The following is an 18,714-nucleotide window of genomic DNA, read 5'->3' as shown; positions in this document are numbered from 1 at the left end:
GGGTTTCACCGTGTTAGCCAGGGTGGTCTCGATCTCCTGACCTCGTGATCCACCTGCCTCGGCCTCCCAAAGTGCTGGAACTACAGGTGTGAGCCACCGCGCCCGGCTCAAGTCATCTATTTTTAACAGTGCTCTTTCCATTATACCAAACTACCTTTTTCTCCAGACTTCATATAACATAAGTACTGACAACATTTTGCCCATGAGCAGTTTTATTTCTCTATAAGCTTATTCCTATTTCCCTCAAATCAGAGTTATACATTCTTATCTATTACTATACTAGGTGCATTACTGTTGTCATTATTTGTTATGCACATGAAAAAATAAATTTACTTCTGTAGTATAAATAGTAGAACTTCAAAAATATAACTAATAAAATGTCAGTTGTTATACATGATGTTTCTGCTTTCTACCATCAAAAATCCTAAACTTCAAATCAAATATTATGGAAAATGCATATATTACTTTAGATAGTTCTTTCCTTCAGCAAATAAAAGCTAATATTCCTAAGTTGACTGGGAAACATTTTAATAATTTATGTTTTTGAAGCACAAAAAGGAAAAATTAAGTGGCAACCTTCACCAAAAATGACCTTCGTAATCATATAATACACAAAATGTACTGGAGGTTTTAAATAGTTCATGGTTTTGATATGGAATAGATGGATAAACAATACATGTACTACTTAGATCCTGGAAGAATAAAAGCTGGAGACATTTTTGAGTTGTTAAATTATTTCTTGCAATGATGATGACTAAGAAGGATAAAAGAGATCCACAATTTTATTTTAACCTTCTACAGTAAGGGAAATTGTAATAATATCTCAAAAAGTGTGTTCTTAAACTATGAGCTACTTCTGGATCTTGAAAAGTTATAAATATTGCTGTTGACTTTTCAAGTAGTGCTGTAGGCCTATACCTTTTTCAGTTTTTGTGAGCACATTAAGGTCATTATTTTTGGCAAAAAGTGGAGTATAGCCAGTTAGATATAATTGGCATTTTGCGGGGGCCAGGAAGCATGAAGGGTGGTTGAAAGACTGCTATACACAATTAAATGTAAACAGTTTCTCAAGCAGAAAATTTGAAGACTAAACACATTTACCTTCCAATATGCTTACCAAATTTCCTACTGTAAGCACATTATTGAAATGGTCCGTCATTGGATAGTGCTCCATGGCCATGAAAAGGGTATTTAAGACAATACAGATGGTGATGGCCAGGTCAACAAATGGGTCCATCACGACCAGGTTGACAACATGTTTCACTTTTAACCAATATGGAGAACAGTCCCAGATTAAGAATATGTTGGAAAATTTATACCAACAGGGTGGGCATTTCTGCCTGGATTCTTCAAGTTCTAGATTAAAAAAAAAATAAGAACCACCAAAAGGTATATTTTATACACACGCATTTATTTCATATCCACTAAACTTATTTTCAGTAATCAGCACATTTTTTGTTACAGAGGCAACCTTTTTTGTACTTCTTAAAAAAAATTACAGAGTTTACTCTAAACCTCCCAAGGATATTTCATTAGACACACACATAGAGCCCAGGTAACAATGGGTAGTTTTTTGGCTTATGCACTGACATTGTGGCTCAGCGCTTGGCCTCAAGTGATGCGAGTGGTCTTTCATGTGAAGTCTCAATGGGAACATGGTTTAGGGTGGTGTAGATACTGTGTGCAGCCCTATGTGAATGACTCTACATTGTCAACCTCAGACTATGAGAGCTAGAATAGGGATTGATGTGACCCAAGAATCATCATTTTAACTTGTTTTTATTTGGTGAAAATGACCTGCTCTTCCTCTACAATCTTGAGAGTACTTAGGATGAGGCTGAAAAGGGTTGTACTGCTGAAGTCTTAAACTAATGGAACAAAAAGAGGGTCACTGTGACTAATGAGATTAGAAACCCCTAACAGAAATGCTTTATTCTGCATTTTCAAAGAGTTGCCACACAGTTAGGAAAACATTCTTAGTCCCAATATCACTGAGTTTAAAATAAATTGTTAAGGCTTCTAGAATATCTGAGTAGATATAACAGATAACAGTTCTTGAATTAGACTTGTTGTCTTTTCATTAGAATGCACTATTTCCAACTCACAAATATATTTATTTGAAATGAGACAATATAAGTTTAGTGAAAATAATTGAAACGAAAATAGAATTTGTTACCAACCTTCTACTGTATTTGTTAGAATGCTGGCTATACTCATTGCTCGTTGCCTTTGGGAAGGATCTTCTAGAAAGTCCATGGAAACATGGAAAGAACTTGACCTTCTCTTTCTCATTTCAGTTTCAGTGGTTGTTCCCTGTAAAAAAAAAATGCTAATGCGTTAAATGATTAATTTGAGCAATATGACAAGCAAACAACCAAGTGGTGACACAGTGAATTTCATGAAACACATGCATCATGCACTTCCATATTCAATTTGTGATGGCAGATATTTCTGACTTATTGTATCATTAGCCTGGAATGTTCAAACTGTTAACCATTTAGTCATACAGCAAAAACCAAGATTTTAACTTCCTGATTTCATAATTTTATAAAATATGAAACAATTTTAATATAGTTGATAAAACTCTTAAGAGATATATTTGACAGTTATTACCCTTATTTCTGAACTAATAGTAAAAGCCTAGTAACTTAAAAGTCCTACAAGTGATCAAGGCACTTGGTTTTTGAGAAGGTAGCTATTTAATTTTAAGGAAGTATCAATGATTGCAACACACTTAGCTGCCATCTTATTTTCTGGACACAAGATGTAGATGGTCATTGACAACACAAACTCTATGTTGAAAAGAACACACACATGCTGCATGGACAACAGTTTCATCCAGGGTACCAAAGCAATAAGTCATCTAATTCTGACTTAGTCATGCCTCCTCATGCTGATATATTTCCAAGTGAGTAAACAGTCTAAGAAGAGGCAGCATCTGTTTAGAAATTCCTCATCTGGGTGTACATCCACAAACACATAGCATACCTTTGTACACAGACAATTATTTTATCTGTCTGTATTAATAATGTATTTGTGTCTCTTCATTTAGATTAATTTTGAGAAGACCTATATCAGCATTTTTTTAGTAAGAAAAACATGAGTACTAGGAGTATTAAGGTAACAATGAAGCTATCTACTTAAGCACAGTGTTTTTGAAAATCTAAACTAAAGCAGAGATATATTGAAGAATCCGTTGGAAAGATTTATTATACACCCTTGACACTTAAACATGGGATCATTCATTTACTTTTATATCAGAGCCTTAGAGGATGTCCTGCTATCTAAATTCAGTGTGGGTATATAGCAAATCCTCCAACTGGAGTCAGTAATTATTGTGTCTAATTAATCCTTAGCACTTTCAGTAAGTAAATGCATTCAGGTTTGTGCAGTAGACTGTTAAGGTTTTAAGTTTTAGTTGGTTAGTCTATTAAAGATATTACAAGATGCAGGTGCATTCACAGCGTGACCAACCAGGAATCATTCTCAAGGTTGCCGTTTTGTAGAAACACTGGCTGGTGCAGCAATAATGGGCCAGCCATGCCTGAACTATTTAAAACTTCCTTACATTGTCATCAGTAGCTGGCTTATCTATTATCACCTCTGGCAGAAGCTGTCCAACAGGCGATGTAGGAACTGAAGGTCCACCAACCAAGGAAACCACACCATTGCAATCCACAGTGCTGTGCATCTTCCCATTCGCTGGAAACACTGCCAGCATCCGGGATGACCTACTGGTCTGACTCAGGTTGCTGTTGCGTCGCTCTCCATGTCGTCGGGGCACAAACAAGGAATCTCTACGGCTCTCATTATCCTCAAAGGTGCTGTGCTCATCATCTGCAAAGTCATTCTCAGATCCCACATCCTTTGCTCGCCCTCTAAAGCTGAAAAGGCTTGTTCTGCTATTTCGCCTTGGTGAAAATAGGGAGCCACGGATGCTCAACAAAGACTAGAAGTTTGAAACAGCAAACAAATAAAGCGATATTAATATGGCCCTTTGAATGTGATTTCATTTTGCAAGATTAGGTGGAAGAAGATTTCAGCATTCATGACAGAATATGGCCCATTCCTTTTGACTATCATTCTCACTTTATGTGCGTTCACATTAAATTAAATTACCTTGATAAAAGAAGGTTTCTAGCCTTTGGGATTAAAGAACGAGGAGATAGATTGCAACCTTAACATGTTGAAACACACACACACACACACACACACACACACACACACACACACACAAACACACACACCCTGAACCACCATTTCTCAAGTTCAAAGGGAAATATCCTCAGGATATGGCAATGGACATGGTAAACATTCAGTGAACACTGGCACCATGACCTTAACAAGACCACCTTGGTTTTCATGGATCTTGTCTTTCAAAAACTTTCAATACTCCTCACGATTTAGTTTACTCCACCTTTCTAAAATCACTTTAATTATTATTTCTTTTTCACCTATAAGGCATCGTATTGTTGGAACTTGAAGTTCATACTTCTGAAATTCAGAGCCATGTGCCTTTTGAAGAAGTGTACCATGACTAGTATTTTCAGAAGCATGCGTGGTGACTGATAAAGAAGTTATGAGGAAAAACAACATAAAATCATAAAATAACCTAAGGACATTCCTGATCAACAATCCCCAGTTCCACATTTTTTTTCTTAAAAGTGCTGAGAATCAAAAAGATTAAATGTCATTAGTTGTAGACAAATATCGGCAGACGATATCAGAATGACAATCCAGTTCTCCTGACTGTCAACTTGGTGTTATCTTAACTACACTGAGCTGTAGACTTACATATCTGTGGAGTAAAATTTTCGCATAACTATGTGCAGAAGGGATAGGTTTAAATATAGCACAACAGTGGTCGATTCAGTTGATAAAAATTCCTAAGTCCATTTTCTAATTCTCCCCCTCTCTCCCATGTTTTAATTTTCAACCGTGCATCAGTAAACTCAGCAGTGCCATACCTGGTGCGGGGAAGAGTACCTCTTTTCATACGTCAACCGGTTCCCTTCAATGGAGAAGCGAAAACCTTTCCTCCTGATGCTGTCCTCAGATTCAGATTTATGGAATTCATCCTCATCTTTCTCTTCCCCAGCAGACTGCTCTTTCTGTTTTCTTTTCTTCCTCCGATTTCTTCTTTCCTTAGCACTCTTGGAACTCAACTTAGAGGCTTCAGATGAGCTGTCTGAGAGCCTGCCTGCTGCACTGGGCTCTCTGGAATGTTCTGAGGCAGTTGCTGTCGCTGCCTGCTACATTGAAGAGAAATAGTTTTAACATAGCACCTGAAAAGACTGTATCTTTCTCCGAAAGGGTTGAAGTATTTGCATGGCATTTTAAAAATATATTGAGCTGACTGAGGATCATCTCACAGAGAAGATTCTCTGCAAGTATAAGAGGAGATTTTTTTTTTTCCACCTAATGAAGGCTTTCAGAGATAATCTGGTCTTCTCCATGGTAACATTTATTATGTCTGTGTTAATGCCCCACAAACCACATATTCAAAAATATCCATCAGGTATCAACAAGAACACAAATTCGTTACTTTTGGGATTTGATTTACTTTAAAAATTGCTATTTAATTAGTGTTGTTTTCTTTTCTCTGAAAACGAAACTGAAGTATGGAAGAAAAGCTGATGAACTACTTGAAGTCCTATCTTCAGGCAGGGGAATGGGATAAGGACGTGAGGTCCTTTCTCTAGTTATTGAAATTGGATTGTCCAATACCCTCAAAATATCATTAATCATATTTATGGACAGTTATAAAATCCCTTTCTCACCCATCCACAATATCCAGAAAAATGGAGAAGGGAGAATCAATAGTTTCTGCTGAGCAAAATAAGACATCCAGTTTTCCAAAAACTGTCCCCACCATCTTTGAATCGGTACTGGTTCTTAAGGGACATGTGGAAATGGAATAATACACTGCTTTTTGATTATAGCTTGTACTGGTAGTAAGTTGACACTTTTTAATTATTATCATTGTTCCCAGGGTAACCTTGATAAATTATTTACTCTTGCATATAAATTAATATTTCTGAAACAACTTTCTTCTTTAGTAAAGACATTAAGTTTGTATGCTAAACAGAAAGATGAGAGAGATAGGAGAGGCATTTTATGATTTATCACACTGTGAGGTCTAACACTTCACTATAAAACCAAGTAATCCTTTTTAGATGGTCAAGCTCTGTAAGATCGGTGACATTCATATGTCTATTGGATGCTGCTATATCAGAGATCGTTATATTATTTGATCACTTCCTTATAAAAGAAATAAAGCAATCATGTTAAAAGCCAACATATTTTTAGTTAAAGAAAAAAGGAGACTATGTTTAAGAACTAGAGGAGCAACTCTTCATATGATAACCAATAATTTCTTGTTCTAAGAAAAGATGATTTCCTCCTAATGTCAGGCTACTCATTGAATAAAAGTCTCTCACTTGAAAATACCCCAAAATAACATTTTCCCTTTGCTTTGAGAATCTTAAGATGATTAAAATAACATGAGAGAGTTCTATTGTGGTTATTATTATATACATCTTAAAAAAATAAACAAAATAATTAAACTAAATAAAAGTAAATGGATGATCAAAATATAGAAATCGTTAATAATTCCTTATATAACCACCTGCCTTTAGGTACTCACTTTCTCTTCAATATTTTTGTAACAATCAGAACAATAAAAGGTCAGTGCCATGAGACAGGGCATCTTTACCTGAGCTGCCTCCTGTTGCTTTTTAAGCTGTTCGATCATCTGCTGAAATTCGGCCTCTTTCTGTTCTGCTTCTTCCAAGGTGGCCTGATTCTGTTCCTCGTAGGCCATGGCCACCACAGCCAGGATCAAATTTATTAGGTAGAATGAGCCCAAGAAAATGACCAACACAAAAAATATCATGTATGTTTTCCCAGCAGCACGTAATGTCTGCAAACAAAAATATCAGAATTATTTCTCGATATTATTTCACTAAGTGGTGGCTTCAACTTTCAGTTTACTTGTGTGTCTAGCAAAACTCAGATATAAATAGTAATTATGCTGGTCACAGCACACTGTACTTTTTTTGATTCTTTGTTTCTTTAACTTCAGCTTCTTCCTTCTCTCCTAGCTGATGGATTCGCACTATGATCTCTAGGGGAGAATTTTTGTATTCACCAAGAATGAAACAGTCAGTAAAATGCCATGGAGTCCTCCATTAAAGACCTGAGCCGTTAGGAAAGTCAAGGAAGACAATAAAGTTATCTTTCTATATCTGCTTCTTCATTTTCATTACCTCCCACCTGAGAGATAATATTTGAGGGGGTAGATAAGGCTGAAGGGAGAACGTGCCTTCTGTTTAGGACAATCTGTGTCTGAGAAAGGTAGAGAACAGGTTTTGAGTCAAGAAGAAATGGGAGAGAATTGCAATCCTTGGCATCATTCTGCTCAATATGTGTTATAATCAATAGGATAGAGAAAGTCAAGTCTCGTTTCAAGTTCTGCCTTTCTACTATATTATCCTCTGGTTTTAATTTCATAACTCAATTGGTTTTCTTGTGTACTTTTACTTAAATGGAGAGTGTAGCTCTTTAGTGTCTCACCAGTTGATAAAGATTTTCCCAGAAGTCCTGAGTCATTAGTCGAAACAAGGACAAAAAAGCCCAACTGAAGGTATCAAAGCTTGTGTAGCCATAATTGGGATTTCTACCAGCTTTCACACACACATATCCCTCTGGACACTGGCTGCAAGTGGGGCAAAAGAAAGTATTACAAGTGGTTCTGCTGCCTTTTTACTCTGATACTATGCTATAATATTGTCTAGCCAGAAAGATTTGCTATTTCAAAATAAAAGTTTGATAAGTAAGTAAGTAATCTATTTCCCAACTTTTGACTGCATATAGCCTTATTAGCTACTTGGCATCATCATTAAAATATGGTGCAGCATTTCTAATAATATTTTACAAAATAACTTTTGTTGATAATTTGCAATTTCAACATCTCCATTTCATTTCTACTACTATGGAGTCTCCAGAGTTTATAGCTCCATATACTTATCTAGAAGAAACAGCATTGTTATTACTATATACACTAAAAAAGTAGGAACAGGATTACTCCTCTTTTTGTATTTTCGCTGTTATATACAGTGGATGTTTAAGAGATATTTTCCTCTTTTTTAATACTTTTATTTGAAGTTCGGGAGCACGTACATGTGCAGGTTTTTTATATAGTTAAATGTGTGTCATGGGGGTTTGTTGTGTAGATTATTTCATCACCGAGGTATTAAGCCTAGTACTCACTAGTTATTGTTCCTGATCCTCTCCCTCTTCCCACTTTCCACACTCTAGTGGGCCCTAGTGTGTGTTGTTCTTTATATGTGTCCATGTGTTCTCATCATTTAGCTCCCGCTTATAAGTGAGGACATGAGGTACTCAGTTTTCTGTTCCTGCAAAAATAGTTTGCTAAGGATAATGGCCTCCAGTTCCATCCATATCCCTGCAAAGGACATGATCTAATTATTTTTTATGGCTGCATTGCATCCCATAGTGTATATGTACCACATTTTCTTTATCCAGCCTATCACTGATGGGCATTTAGGTTGATTCCATGTTCTTGCTATTGTGAATAGTGCTGCAATGAACATACGTGTGCATGTGTCTAACAGTATTACTTCTTGTTTTAGAAAACATAAATCTTACCTAATCTTTAAATAATCTCACACTTTATCCAAAACCTTACATATAGCAAATTAATGTCAATAAAATTAGTTGACTGTTATCTTCAGTTTCTATAAAAAGAGAGAAAAGATACACATATGTATGTGTACACAGAAAGATACACAGATACACACAAATTATTGACTTACCCTGCATCAGAGCTATTTCCACAGAGTAGTGCATCTAAAAAACCCTCCAGGAAATAATGATATCCTGTTTGAAAAAAGAAAGTCATATGATGAACATTTGCATTGTTAAAAACACTAAAATGAGAACAGGAAGGTCAGGTTCTTCTTTTAAGTTTGTTGAGGAATTTTAAACATATAATTCATTCAAAGGCACAAGTATTTGTCTCTTCTCCCTCCAAATTCTAGATATTCTATCTAGATACTTTACAGTGCAAAGTATTTTGTCATTATGAAGGAATGGCATTAGATTAGATACAGTGCAAAGATACTTTACATTAGATACTTTATAGTGCAAAGTATTTGCATTAGATACTTTACAGTGCAAAGTATTTCTTCATTATGAATGTAAATTTAGTGATAATGACAGGTACTAACACAATCTTTCAAAAAGTATTAACCTTTATCCATCACTCTCATGAAAAAAAATTCATTCAGTAAAAATAGACAGGAATGACAGGAATTCATTTTCTCAAAACGGCCACACATTTCAAAATAAAAGAATAGCATATTTTCTGGTCCTCTCTCCTATATTTTTAACACTATATATTTTAATAATTAAGTATAACTTATATTCTCACAGTTTCCAGAATATAGGCAACTTATAGTCAAATATGCATAAATCAGATCAACAACTGAAATGAAAGCAGTTTTAAAAAGTCTTAAGTACTAAAGCTAAAATAATGACTATAGGTGAACAGAACATTATCTCAAAGATTCCCGTTTCTTGCAAACTCCTTTGCATCTTGCAACATCCAGTTCTTCTGTAACTTTTTCCTTGATATTTTCAACTTTCTTTCCACTAAATGTTGTCAGAATTAAGAACTCTCCTCATTGTGCTACGAGTAACACATATATACTTGAATTATTCTTATATATATTCTTATAGTGACACTCCTATATTGTAATTATTTATTTACAAGTATTCCTCCTAGAAAGTCATGATCATTAATTACTTCTATATTAGTGTTTGTTTGAGACTGGGTAGCCTTTCTGTAAAGTTTATTGAATGAATAAGTAAATAAAAGACGAAAAGAGGAAAACATGAAATTAAACAATCAATGTTGGATTTTGTAAGAAGATATATTTCCTAGATGTTAAGTTTTCTGAGGAATTTATTCCATGCATAGTTCCATACAGTACACAGAACCACATAAGGAAAAATATCATTTTTGTTTCTAATATTCTGACTTATTTGAACCTAGACAGGAAAGTTGACATAGTATTTTCTAACTTTGAATTAAAATTAAACAAAGAGAAAGGACTGTAATAGTTTATGGATGAATTTTTGGTATCTCATATTTATAAATGAAGTTTTGCTCATTAAATTCATGATCTAACCTTAATGATTAGCCTTAACCTGAGGAAAATATAACTTTTCAGTTATAATATTTATCCTTAAATTTAATAAACTTAATTTTCTATTACTTTCAAAAATGAACCACTTTATTTATATTTGCATTTGGTTTAAAATAAGAATCATAGATGTTTAGAGCTGAAAATGACCTCAGATATTATTTATTTTTTTACTTTGCGTATTGGAAAAATGCAGTCCAATAAATTTTCCCTAGAGAGAATAAACCCTAAATAACCCTCATAGTCAGTATTTTAAACTTAGGTAAAACAAACAAACAACAGATTTCAGGGAGTTGGTGATTGAAGTTGACCTACTGGCATCATATCAAGTGAATAAGGAACATTGGTGTATTGCTCAGACACTGTTCTTAATCTGAAGATTAACAACTAAAGATTTACAACTAAACCTAAAGATTTTCAGCTGTTTGTAAATTATTTATTAGCATATCACTGAATGTCATGGAAGAGTTCATTTGTATCAACCTAAGGTATTTTCCAGATTTATAACTATAAGGAGACACTGATTAGTACTCGCTTTTTAAACTATGCTATCATTACTTTAATAAATACAAACAACTAGTAACTTTCTGTAATTAATTCGGTTTGTTCCACACAGTCAGTCACTGAAGTTTTCTTTCTTTTTTTCCAAAATATTATTCATCACCTTAAAATAATACAGATATACTATACTCAAGAACATCTAAAAATCTAAGTTGTGCAGGTTTCATGTTTTTCCTTAAAAAGGACTTTTCCTTTTCTTATTAATCATGTTCTAACTCTCCTTGCTTTTGAAATATCACTACTGGCAGATTCTAAAATTAAAGAGAGAGGAAACTTACACACTTTTTATTGTCACTTTCAAAAGAGAAAGGCTATTAGCACAATTATTATTATTTCCAAGACAGAGTCTTACTCTGTCACCCATGCTGGAGTTCAGTAGCATGATCATGGCTCACTGCAGTCTTGACCTCCCAGGTTCAAGTGATCTTCCTATCTCAGCCTTCTTAGTAGCTGAGACTATAGGTAAATGCCACCACACCCAACTCATTAAAAAAAGTGTGTGTGTGTGTGTGTGTGTGTGTATATATATATATAATATATATATCTATATATATATAGTAGAGAAGGTGGTCTCACTATGTTGCCCATGCTGGTCTCAAACTCTCAAACTCCTGGCCTCAGGTGATTCTCCAGCCTCAGCCTCCCAAAGTGCTAGGATTATAGGTGTGAGCCACTGCACCCAACTAACATTTTCTATTACTCTCTCCTGAAGCTTTATTAACTGTAATTTTCTTCTTTTTGATGTAATACTACTTTTCAAATACATGAATGAGATTTACTTTTAGGTATCCCTTTATTTCCTTAAGGTAACAAAATAATCTATTAAACTATAACACTCTGAAGCCATGTGTTATCTCCATTATTTTCCCCAGTGTACTACAAAGTTTCTGATACATAAGAGACATTGTGTAATTAGTGTATAATGAGTTACATTTGCATAGTACTGTAGAATTCGCAAAGGGCATTCACATGTTTTATCTCCTTTGATTATATCAATTACCACAGGAAACAACAAAGGATCCTAGGAAAATTCTTTCTAGCTGAATTCTTCAGGCTTCCAAATGATGATAAAATAGAAAATGGCATTGAGGAGCCAAAACTAGAGTAGTTATGAACAAAATTGTTAAATGTATGTGTAAGTCATTGATAAGGTGATTAACAAAATTCTTCTTTAAAATTAGTTCCAGAAATATAAATAATCTATTATTTAAAATCCAGAGGATAGAAATACCAAATAAAATATAATTTTAAATATTGTTAAATAGTTTGATTAGGTAATTTTCTAAAAGATGACGTCTTGTTATGTGATCATTTAAAAACATTTTCATGCCTAGATGGAAGGCACATTAGCAATGAAAAGACTAAATATACATAACAGTAATTATTTTTTAGAGGGTGTTTTATTTATTTCATTAGTTTTAAATTTTAAATTTTAATTTTTGTGGGTGCAAGGTAGGTGTTTGTATATACGGGGTAAATGAGATGTTTTGATACAGGCATGCAATGTGTACTAATCACATCATGTAAAATGGGATATCCAGCCCCTCAAGGATTTATCCTTTGTGTTACAAACAATCCAATTCTACTTTTTAAGGAAATGTACATAACAATAATTCTTACTTGAATCTTGAATATATGACTTCCAGTCAAACTCAAAGACAGTTTCATTTATAAGTGTACCATTATAATTCACAGTTATATTCTTTTCTACACTATGTTCCTCCAGGGAAGCATTGGTGGGAGGCCACTGTATACATTTATTCCTCAGGTTGCCCATGAACAGCTGCAGCCCAATTAGAGCAAACACGCTCAGACAGAACACAGTGAGGATCATGACATCAGAGAGTTTCTTCACAGACTGGATCAGGGCTCCCACAATGGTTTTCAGGCCTAAAAGAAAGAAGCCTATTACTATGAAGACTTAACACATCTGAAATAACAAAAGCTTCACACAATTTTCTTGAAAACATAGATTTCATTCATAAGTCCAAGAATGTTTGCAATGCTAATGGAGAAGCAACACTTCATGGAAGGGGGAAGAACTTCTGAAGATGAATTCCAGAAATGTAATGATTTAAACAATGAAATGAAGATTCATATCCCATTATGTCGAGACAGAGTAATGGAAGGTTCATGTTCTTCATGGAGCCTATATTAAGGAAAGGGCCTTGTCTTTTTCCTTTTTGCTACTGAAGCTTGCCTCACATTTTCATTAGGGTCAGAGGTCAGTTTTATGACAAAATACTTGAATAAATATTTTAAAATTCCTATTTATAAACAAGAAAGATTTTGCTGTACAACTGAAAGTGGTTTGCAGTATAATTGCGCCTTAAGATAATAAATCCTCCATGCAGACTCACACTATTTTTTATTATCTCATTCCCTTCTCTTTTGTTAGCAAAAAATTTAGAAGATTTGCATTGTATACACATAGTCATTAATGACTCTAATGAATAAGAAATTAGAGATTGGTACATTTAAAAGGGAGCAAATTCTTGATAAAACTAACATGGTGAAAAAACAAAACAAAACATGATATTTGTAAGTGCAAATCACCTTGACCTCAAATTACAGTATCTCACATAAGACACTGTTACACTCCAAGGCTGATAAAGCTTATGTCTAAACAATAAGAAACATTTTCTTTGAAACACCTAGTCTTATGATTCCTGATTTTCGGTAAAACTGAATGCCAAGCAAAGAGAAGGATGCTGAATCATATGATGGGTCAGTCTCGTTGTCTAACCTTGCTCTCACCTGGAATGACTGAAATTGTCTTCAATGCTCGGAGAACTCTGAATGTTCTCAATGCCGAGACATTGCCCAGGTCCACAAACTCTGTGACGTACCTGTAATAGGGAGTTCACACACAAACACAATAACAGGATACAAAGAAAAAGCTGTAGGTACAAGGAGCCTATGCTTTACTCTAATCACTTCTTACCTGGAATTACAGAATAGTTTTCAAAGCTCTCAAGACTCTGAAAGTGCGAAGAGCTGAAAAATTGCCTAGGTTTACAAATTCTGTTACAAACCTGTAGAATTAAATCAGAGTTATTCAAGATTTTAGCAGGATTTATATTACTTGCATGGGTCTTTTATAAAGACCTTCTTGGTGATTTTAAATGATAAATATTGTAAGTGGCAAATCAGGAATTAGATTTCATCACTAATCCTCTGATCACATAATTTAAGGCCATTAGCTAAATGTAAACTTCATAAAGTAGGCGCCATTGTTGTCACTTTGGAAAGCAATGCAACCAATATCATGTGTAGCTTGTAAAAAGAAAATAAATCTTGGCTATGGTTTAGGGTTTTAGTTAGAGAAAGATATATGAAATTACCCAACAGAAATTTGGGCATGAAAAGGCAGATTGCCTTACTGCTTTTATATACGAGATAAGATTTTCCCAGTGTAACTTTTAAATAAAAGTTAAGCAAATTAAGAACAATATTTTATGAGGGTCCAGTGCTGCCCCTATTATTATTGCCATTTTGATCTTAAGAAATGGAAGTCCTGGTATGCCTTCTTTTGAGCTGTGGCCAGAGAACCTGGCAAAGAATTGGCTCATCCTGATCAGATAGGAAATTACAACCAGACACGCAGTATTCAGAGTCCTGAGTATATCAGTGCCACCTCTCCTGCTCCTCTCCACTACATCACAACTGTAAGAGGCCAAAAAATCAGCTCCTGAAGGAAGGCTGAGGGTAAGTGTTGTGGGGCTGCCTCTTTCTATGCTCTACTCTCACTTAGTCCGGAATGGTTTTCTGTTGTTTGTCTGGGTCTCTTCCTGAGGAAGTCTGTGACTAGAAAAAAAAGCATGGGGGTGCATAAACTGTGTATATTACTGAGTGGATATGAATAGAAGATAAGAATAAGGAAGTTTATGTTGAGACTAAAGAGATGAAGAAAACCATAAAAGGAAAGAAGAAAATAAGAAAGAAAAGGGGTCAGGAGAGAAACAGAAAGGCAGAGAGAATGTACTCCTCTACAGGTCTTAGAAATCAGTAATTTAATATATTAAAAACATAATATTTCAAGTATCTTCTTTCTTCTCTTAGTCTGATTTGTCAGATCATTTTGATGCTAGTAGATACTTACTTTCGATTATTCTACCAAACCAATAAAAGAAACTGTGTGTAATATGAGCAAGGTCATTGCAAATTTGTGTAGCCAATAGAACTGTTTCGTGGCTATAATTTTCAAAGTGATTTTCACAGATGTATTACAAATATGCTTGTGTTTTGATATGAGATTGTGTGTGTTCATATGTGTTTGTGTATGTGTGTTGTGCATGTGTATGTGGAAGAGTGGCGTATGTGAAATTTTCTGACAGATGCTACGTGTGAAAATTGTAGTTTCCAACTACTGCAAAGCCTTCATGCCATAGTGAAATCCCACTTAGACCTTTGTGGTGCTAAATTGAAATCCAGAGTTTGAATGTATGAATCACATCAAAATATTCTACAGGTAAAGCAAGCCTATTCTTAAAAGCATAAGCACTGATGGAAAACCAAACTACGTTCTCTCTTAAAGTTTCAAAAAAGGCACTTACGCAAATGTAATGACAGTGAAATCGAGCCAGTTCCATGGATCCCGAAGGAAAGTAAAATCTTCTAAACAGAATCCCCTTGCAATAATTTTTATAAGTGATTCAAAAGTATATATTCCTGTGAAGGTGTATCTGAAAACAAGCATCCAACAAATTTGATAAAGTAACAGTGTTTTTTCATAGCATACCAATTTCTTATCACTCTATCAGCAGAATAGATGAATACTAAAATAGAAAACTAAGCAGATGGATTTTATTTTCATACAAATAAAACAGAGGCTTAAATTTAAATTCAACTTTCTAACACACAAAGAGTTGTTTTGTAAAGTGTCTTAAGAGTAGTGTGAGAAATACAAGGTATATTAAATCTATCTAGACATTGTCTGAAATGTCTTGGTATTTACATAAATAAACATAGTCTCCTTAGAAATATTTAGTATGTTTACATGATGGAATAGCCAATTAATACTATTGCGGAAGCATGAAATGATTTCCTTTTAGGGAAAAAAAAATCTCAATTTTAATGGTGTTCCAAGAATGAGAGGGAATTGACAAACTAGCATGCCTTTTTTTTTTTTTTTTCTACAAGATAATTTAACTTACTTGGAATAAAGACTTCTTTAAAATCAAAGTAAATATTTCTAGGGTCACAAAAAGTAAACATTTAATTTAGAATAAAATTCTTGTGATAATTCAGAAACTTAGGTGTTTCCAAAGTTTAAATCTCCTACTCAGAAATTGGGGTGTGAGAGTGGCATAAAATCCCAAAAATCTAGGGCAACGGAAAACCTGTGGGGCCTCCCATATTAACTTCAATACTTTAGAATTTTTTGTATATAATATTTATTATTTTCTTCAAAATGTCATTTTTCTTACTGGTTTCAGCCTGGAAGTGTCTAGGAAAGGAGACACTCTTGGAAATACGTTGGTACAAACATTACCTTCAATTGAAGGTAATGGCAAAAACCACAATTATGTTTACACCAACCTAATACTTCTGTAGTTGTTACAGGTCAGCAGCTGTATAGTAACAGGCACTACAAATAGGAAGTGTGGGCAGGTAAGCAGCTATGGTTAGAGTAGCCCAACTTCAGTTATCACAAATCTGGCCTCTTTGCCTCGAAGGTATCCCCAAAACAGAGACACCATCAGTATAGTTAGTAATGCTTCTGGTTTCTGAACACTCTTCAAAATTTCCACTTCTGTTAGTTTAGTCTTCAGTCTACCGAATTTTCAAGTTCTACAATCCTGAAACTGTGGATTATTTTTCAATTTGTTGGTGTACACGCTTGGAACTATATTGACCTGACATGAAGTGAATGTGCCTGTTGGCAATGAAAACTTTGTGAGGTTCGATATGGCATTTGTAACTAACTCTTTTTGATTTTCGACTCAATGAATTTATCTGGAATTTAACTGGAACAAAGGTCTACCATACTGTCTCTTTTCTGCAATTGCTTTGACCACATTTGGTTTGGCTACTGTAGATTTTAAAGAAAAAGGAGTAAATGTCCAAGAGTGGTAGTCTTCTGGTAAATACCAGGTACAGGCGAAAGAGAGCAATAATCAGGTATAACGCCAGCAGGCCTGAGGGCCAACGAACATTGTCCTCTTGCTGAGTAATTTTGTCTAGAAATGACTTTAATAAAATGCTCTTCAGTTTTATTTTTAAAACTACAATAAGACACAGTTTCAAACTCCCAAATGTAGATACGTTATTAAAAATATAAGTTGAACTTACTCTACATTCTTTGTCCAGTCAGGAGGGTTACTCATTGTCATAAACACACAGTTTGTCAAAATAGTGCACATAATTAGCATGCTGAATAATGTAGGTTATTGTTAAGGAACGCACAAAAGAAAATCGAAATCCAAGTGTTATATTACAAAAAGCTAACACTGAAAAGCCCAAACTGCAGCTTAGCCAAAATTCAGGGATAAATGTATTGTGGTCAAGTCATCTAATCTCTTTAAATTTCAATTTCTGCATGTGTAAAATGTGGGTAATAATATCACCTTCACTGAGTATTTGTATAGATTAAATGAGATAATGTATATAAAAGCATTATATCAGTATAAGGTGTTGTTTTTACAACTATTATTAAATCAATATATTCACCTCCCAGAGAACTTCCGTGGGAAGACTATTTTTGTGCTACCTGGAGTTGCATAGTTTTTCAACAGAAAGTATTGACTTGAGCTCATTCAGGCAAATAAACTAGTAAATTGTTGAGGAAGACCACTTATCTGCAATATTGTAATTTCTTAAACACATCTTATCCAACATAGTTCAATGCATGAAAACAATTTGTAGTCAAAGTACGGCACGATGCTAATTGTTCAGCTGCTCTATTTCGACTGAGTTTATGCAAGTGCAGCAGCATTCGATAACATTAAAAGTGAGTATTCTTGAAGATTGGCACTTAACATGATGGGAATGTAATTAAAATTCAACACAGCAAAGTGATGTTGGCCAAGTGACTCAACCTCTCTGTGCCATTGCCTTGTATCTCCTCCTACTTCTCTACAATGGAGCTAATAATATACTCATTTTGTAATGTAATCATTTTTACATGCAGATTAAACGAGTTAATATATTGGAAATGCTTGGAACAGTCGCTGTGCATAAGTAAATATACTCTAAGTGGTAGCTAAAACAAATGAACAGACATAACAGAATTATAAAACTGAAAGGGACTCTAAAAAATAAGTTTTATCACTATATTTTAAAAATCAGGGAAATAAGGCCTTACTAAGCTCTAGAGGAATTAGATAAAGGGCTCAGGACTAGAATATAAGTTTCATGCATTAAGATCCAATATTCTTTCCACTATAGTTTACTGCCAAAACAAAAATTTTCCATAATTGAAAAAGAAAGTTTTCATCAAATGACCACATGATGGCACTACGAATACAAACTGGGATAAGGAAACTTCCGTAAGTGTAAAAACCCTGATCATATGATTTTTATGTTTCAAATCTTTTAATTTTAGTAATAGCATATTTATACCACTAAGAAATGTCTTGCTATCATATTAAAATTAGAATGGCTTTTTAAATTTTAGAATCCTTTAAAAAATAGTATGAGCTTATGATAATTATAATGGTCTTTTAATATCTATTATTGTCAAAGCTATCAAACAAGATACACTCAGAAATGAATTGCTTTGCTAAATTGATCAACAAATGAATGTAGTTGTGAAGTCCTTTTTAACACCATGAATCATGAAACCAAATCCCTTAAGACCATTTGGAAATATATGCCAACTTCTCTCATTAACTTCCAGAGTCTTTACTAAGCAATCAGTTTTGCATGGCAGCATCATAACTCATGACTTGAATTTGAAATTCAGCCAACATTCCAGTTCTTC

General features: G+C 34.3%; 1 protein-coding gene across 1 annotated transcript in view; it reads right to left on the bottom strand.

The window, feature by feature from the left end:
- SCN1A (sodium channel, voltage gated, type I alpha subunit) overlaps positions 1-18,714 on the bottom strand; it is a 149,122-nt gene that overhangs the window by 61,167 nt on the left and 69,241 nt on the right. Inside the window, exons 4-14 of the mRNA XM_011991011.1 lie at positions 17,085-17,174; positions 15,347-15,475; positions 13,548-13,639; positions 12,411-12,680; positions 8,838-8,901; positions 7,576-7,717; positions 6,716-6,922; positions 4,968-5,252; positions 3,569-3,949; positions 2,181-2,313; positions 1,118-1,356 (exon numbers count right to left, since the gene is read on the bottom strand). Of these exons, the coding sequence (XP_011846401.1) occupies positions 1,118-1,356; positions 2,181-2,313; positions 3,569-3,949; positions 4,968-5,252; positions 6,716-6,922; positions 7,576-7,717; positions 8,838-8,901; positions 12,411-12,680; positions 13,548-13,639; positions 15,347-15,475; positions 17,085-17,174 (2,032 nt within the window). The remainder of the gene's footprint in view (positions 1-1,117; positions 1,357-2,180; positions 2,314-3,568; positions 3,950-4,967; positions 5,253-6,715; positions 6,923-7,575; positions 7,718-8,837; positions 8,902-12,410; positions 12,681-13,547; positions 13,640-15,346; positions 15,476-17,084; positions 17,175-18,714) is intronic.

The sequence above is a fragment of the Mandrillus leucophaeus genome, unplaced genomic scaffold, assembly GCF_000951045.1.
Source record: "Mandrillus leucophaeus isolate KB7577 unplaced genomic scaffold, Mleu.le_1.0 Scaffold389, whole genome shotgun sequence".
Classification (NCBI taxonomy): Eukaryota; Metazoa; Chordata; class Mammalia; order Primates; family Cercopithecidae; genus Mandrillus; species Mandrillus leucophaeus.
Note: the sequence above shows the minus strand (reverse complement) of the source record. Positions and strands in the feature narration are given on the sequence as shown.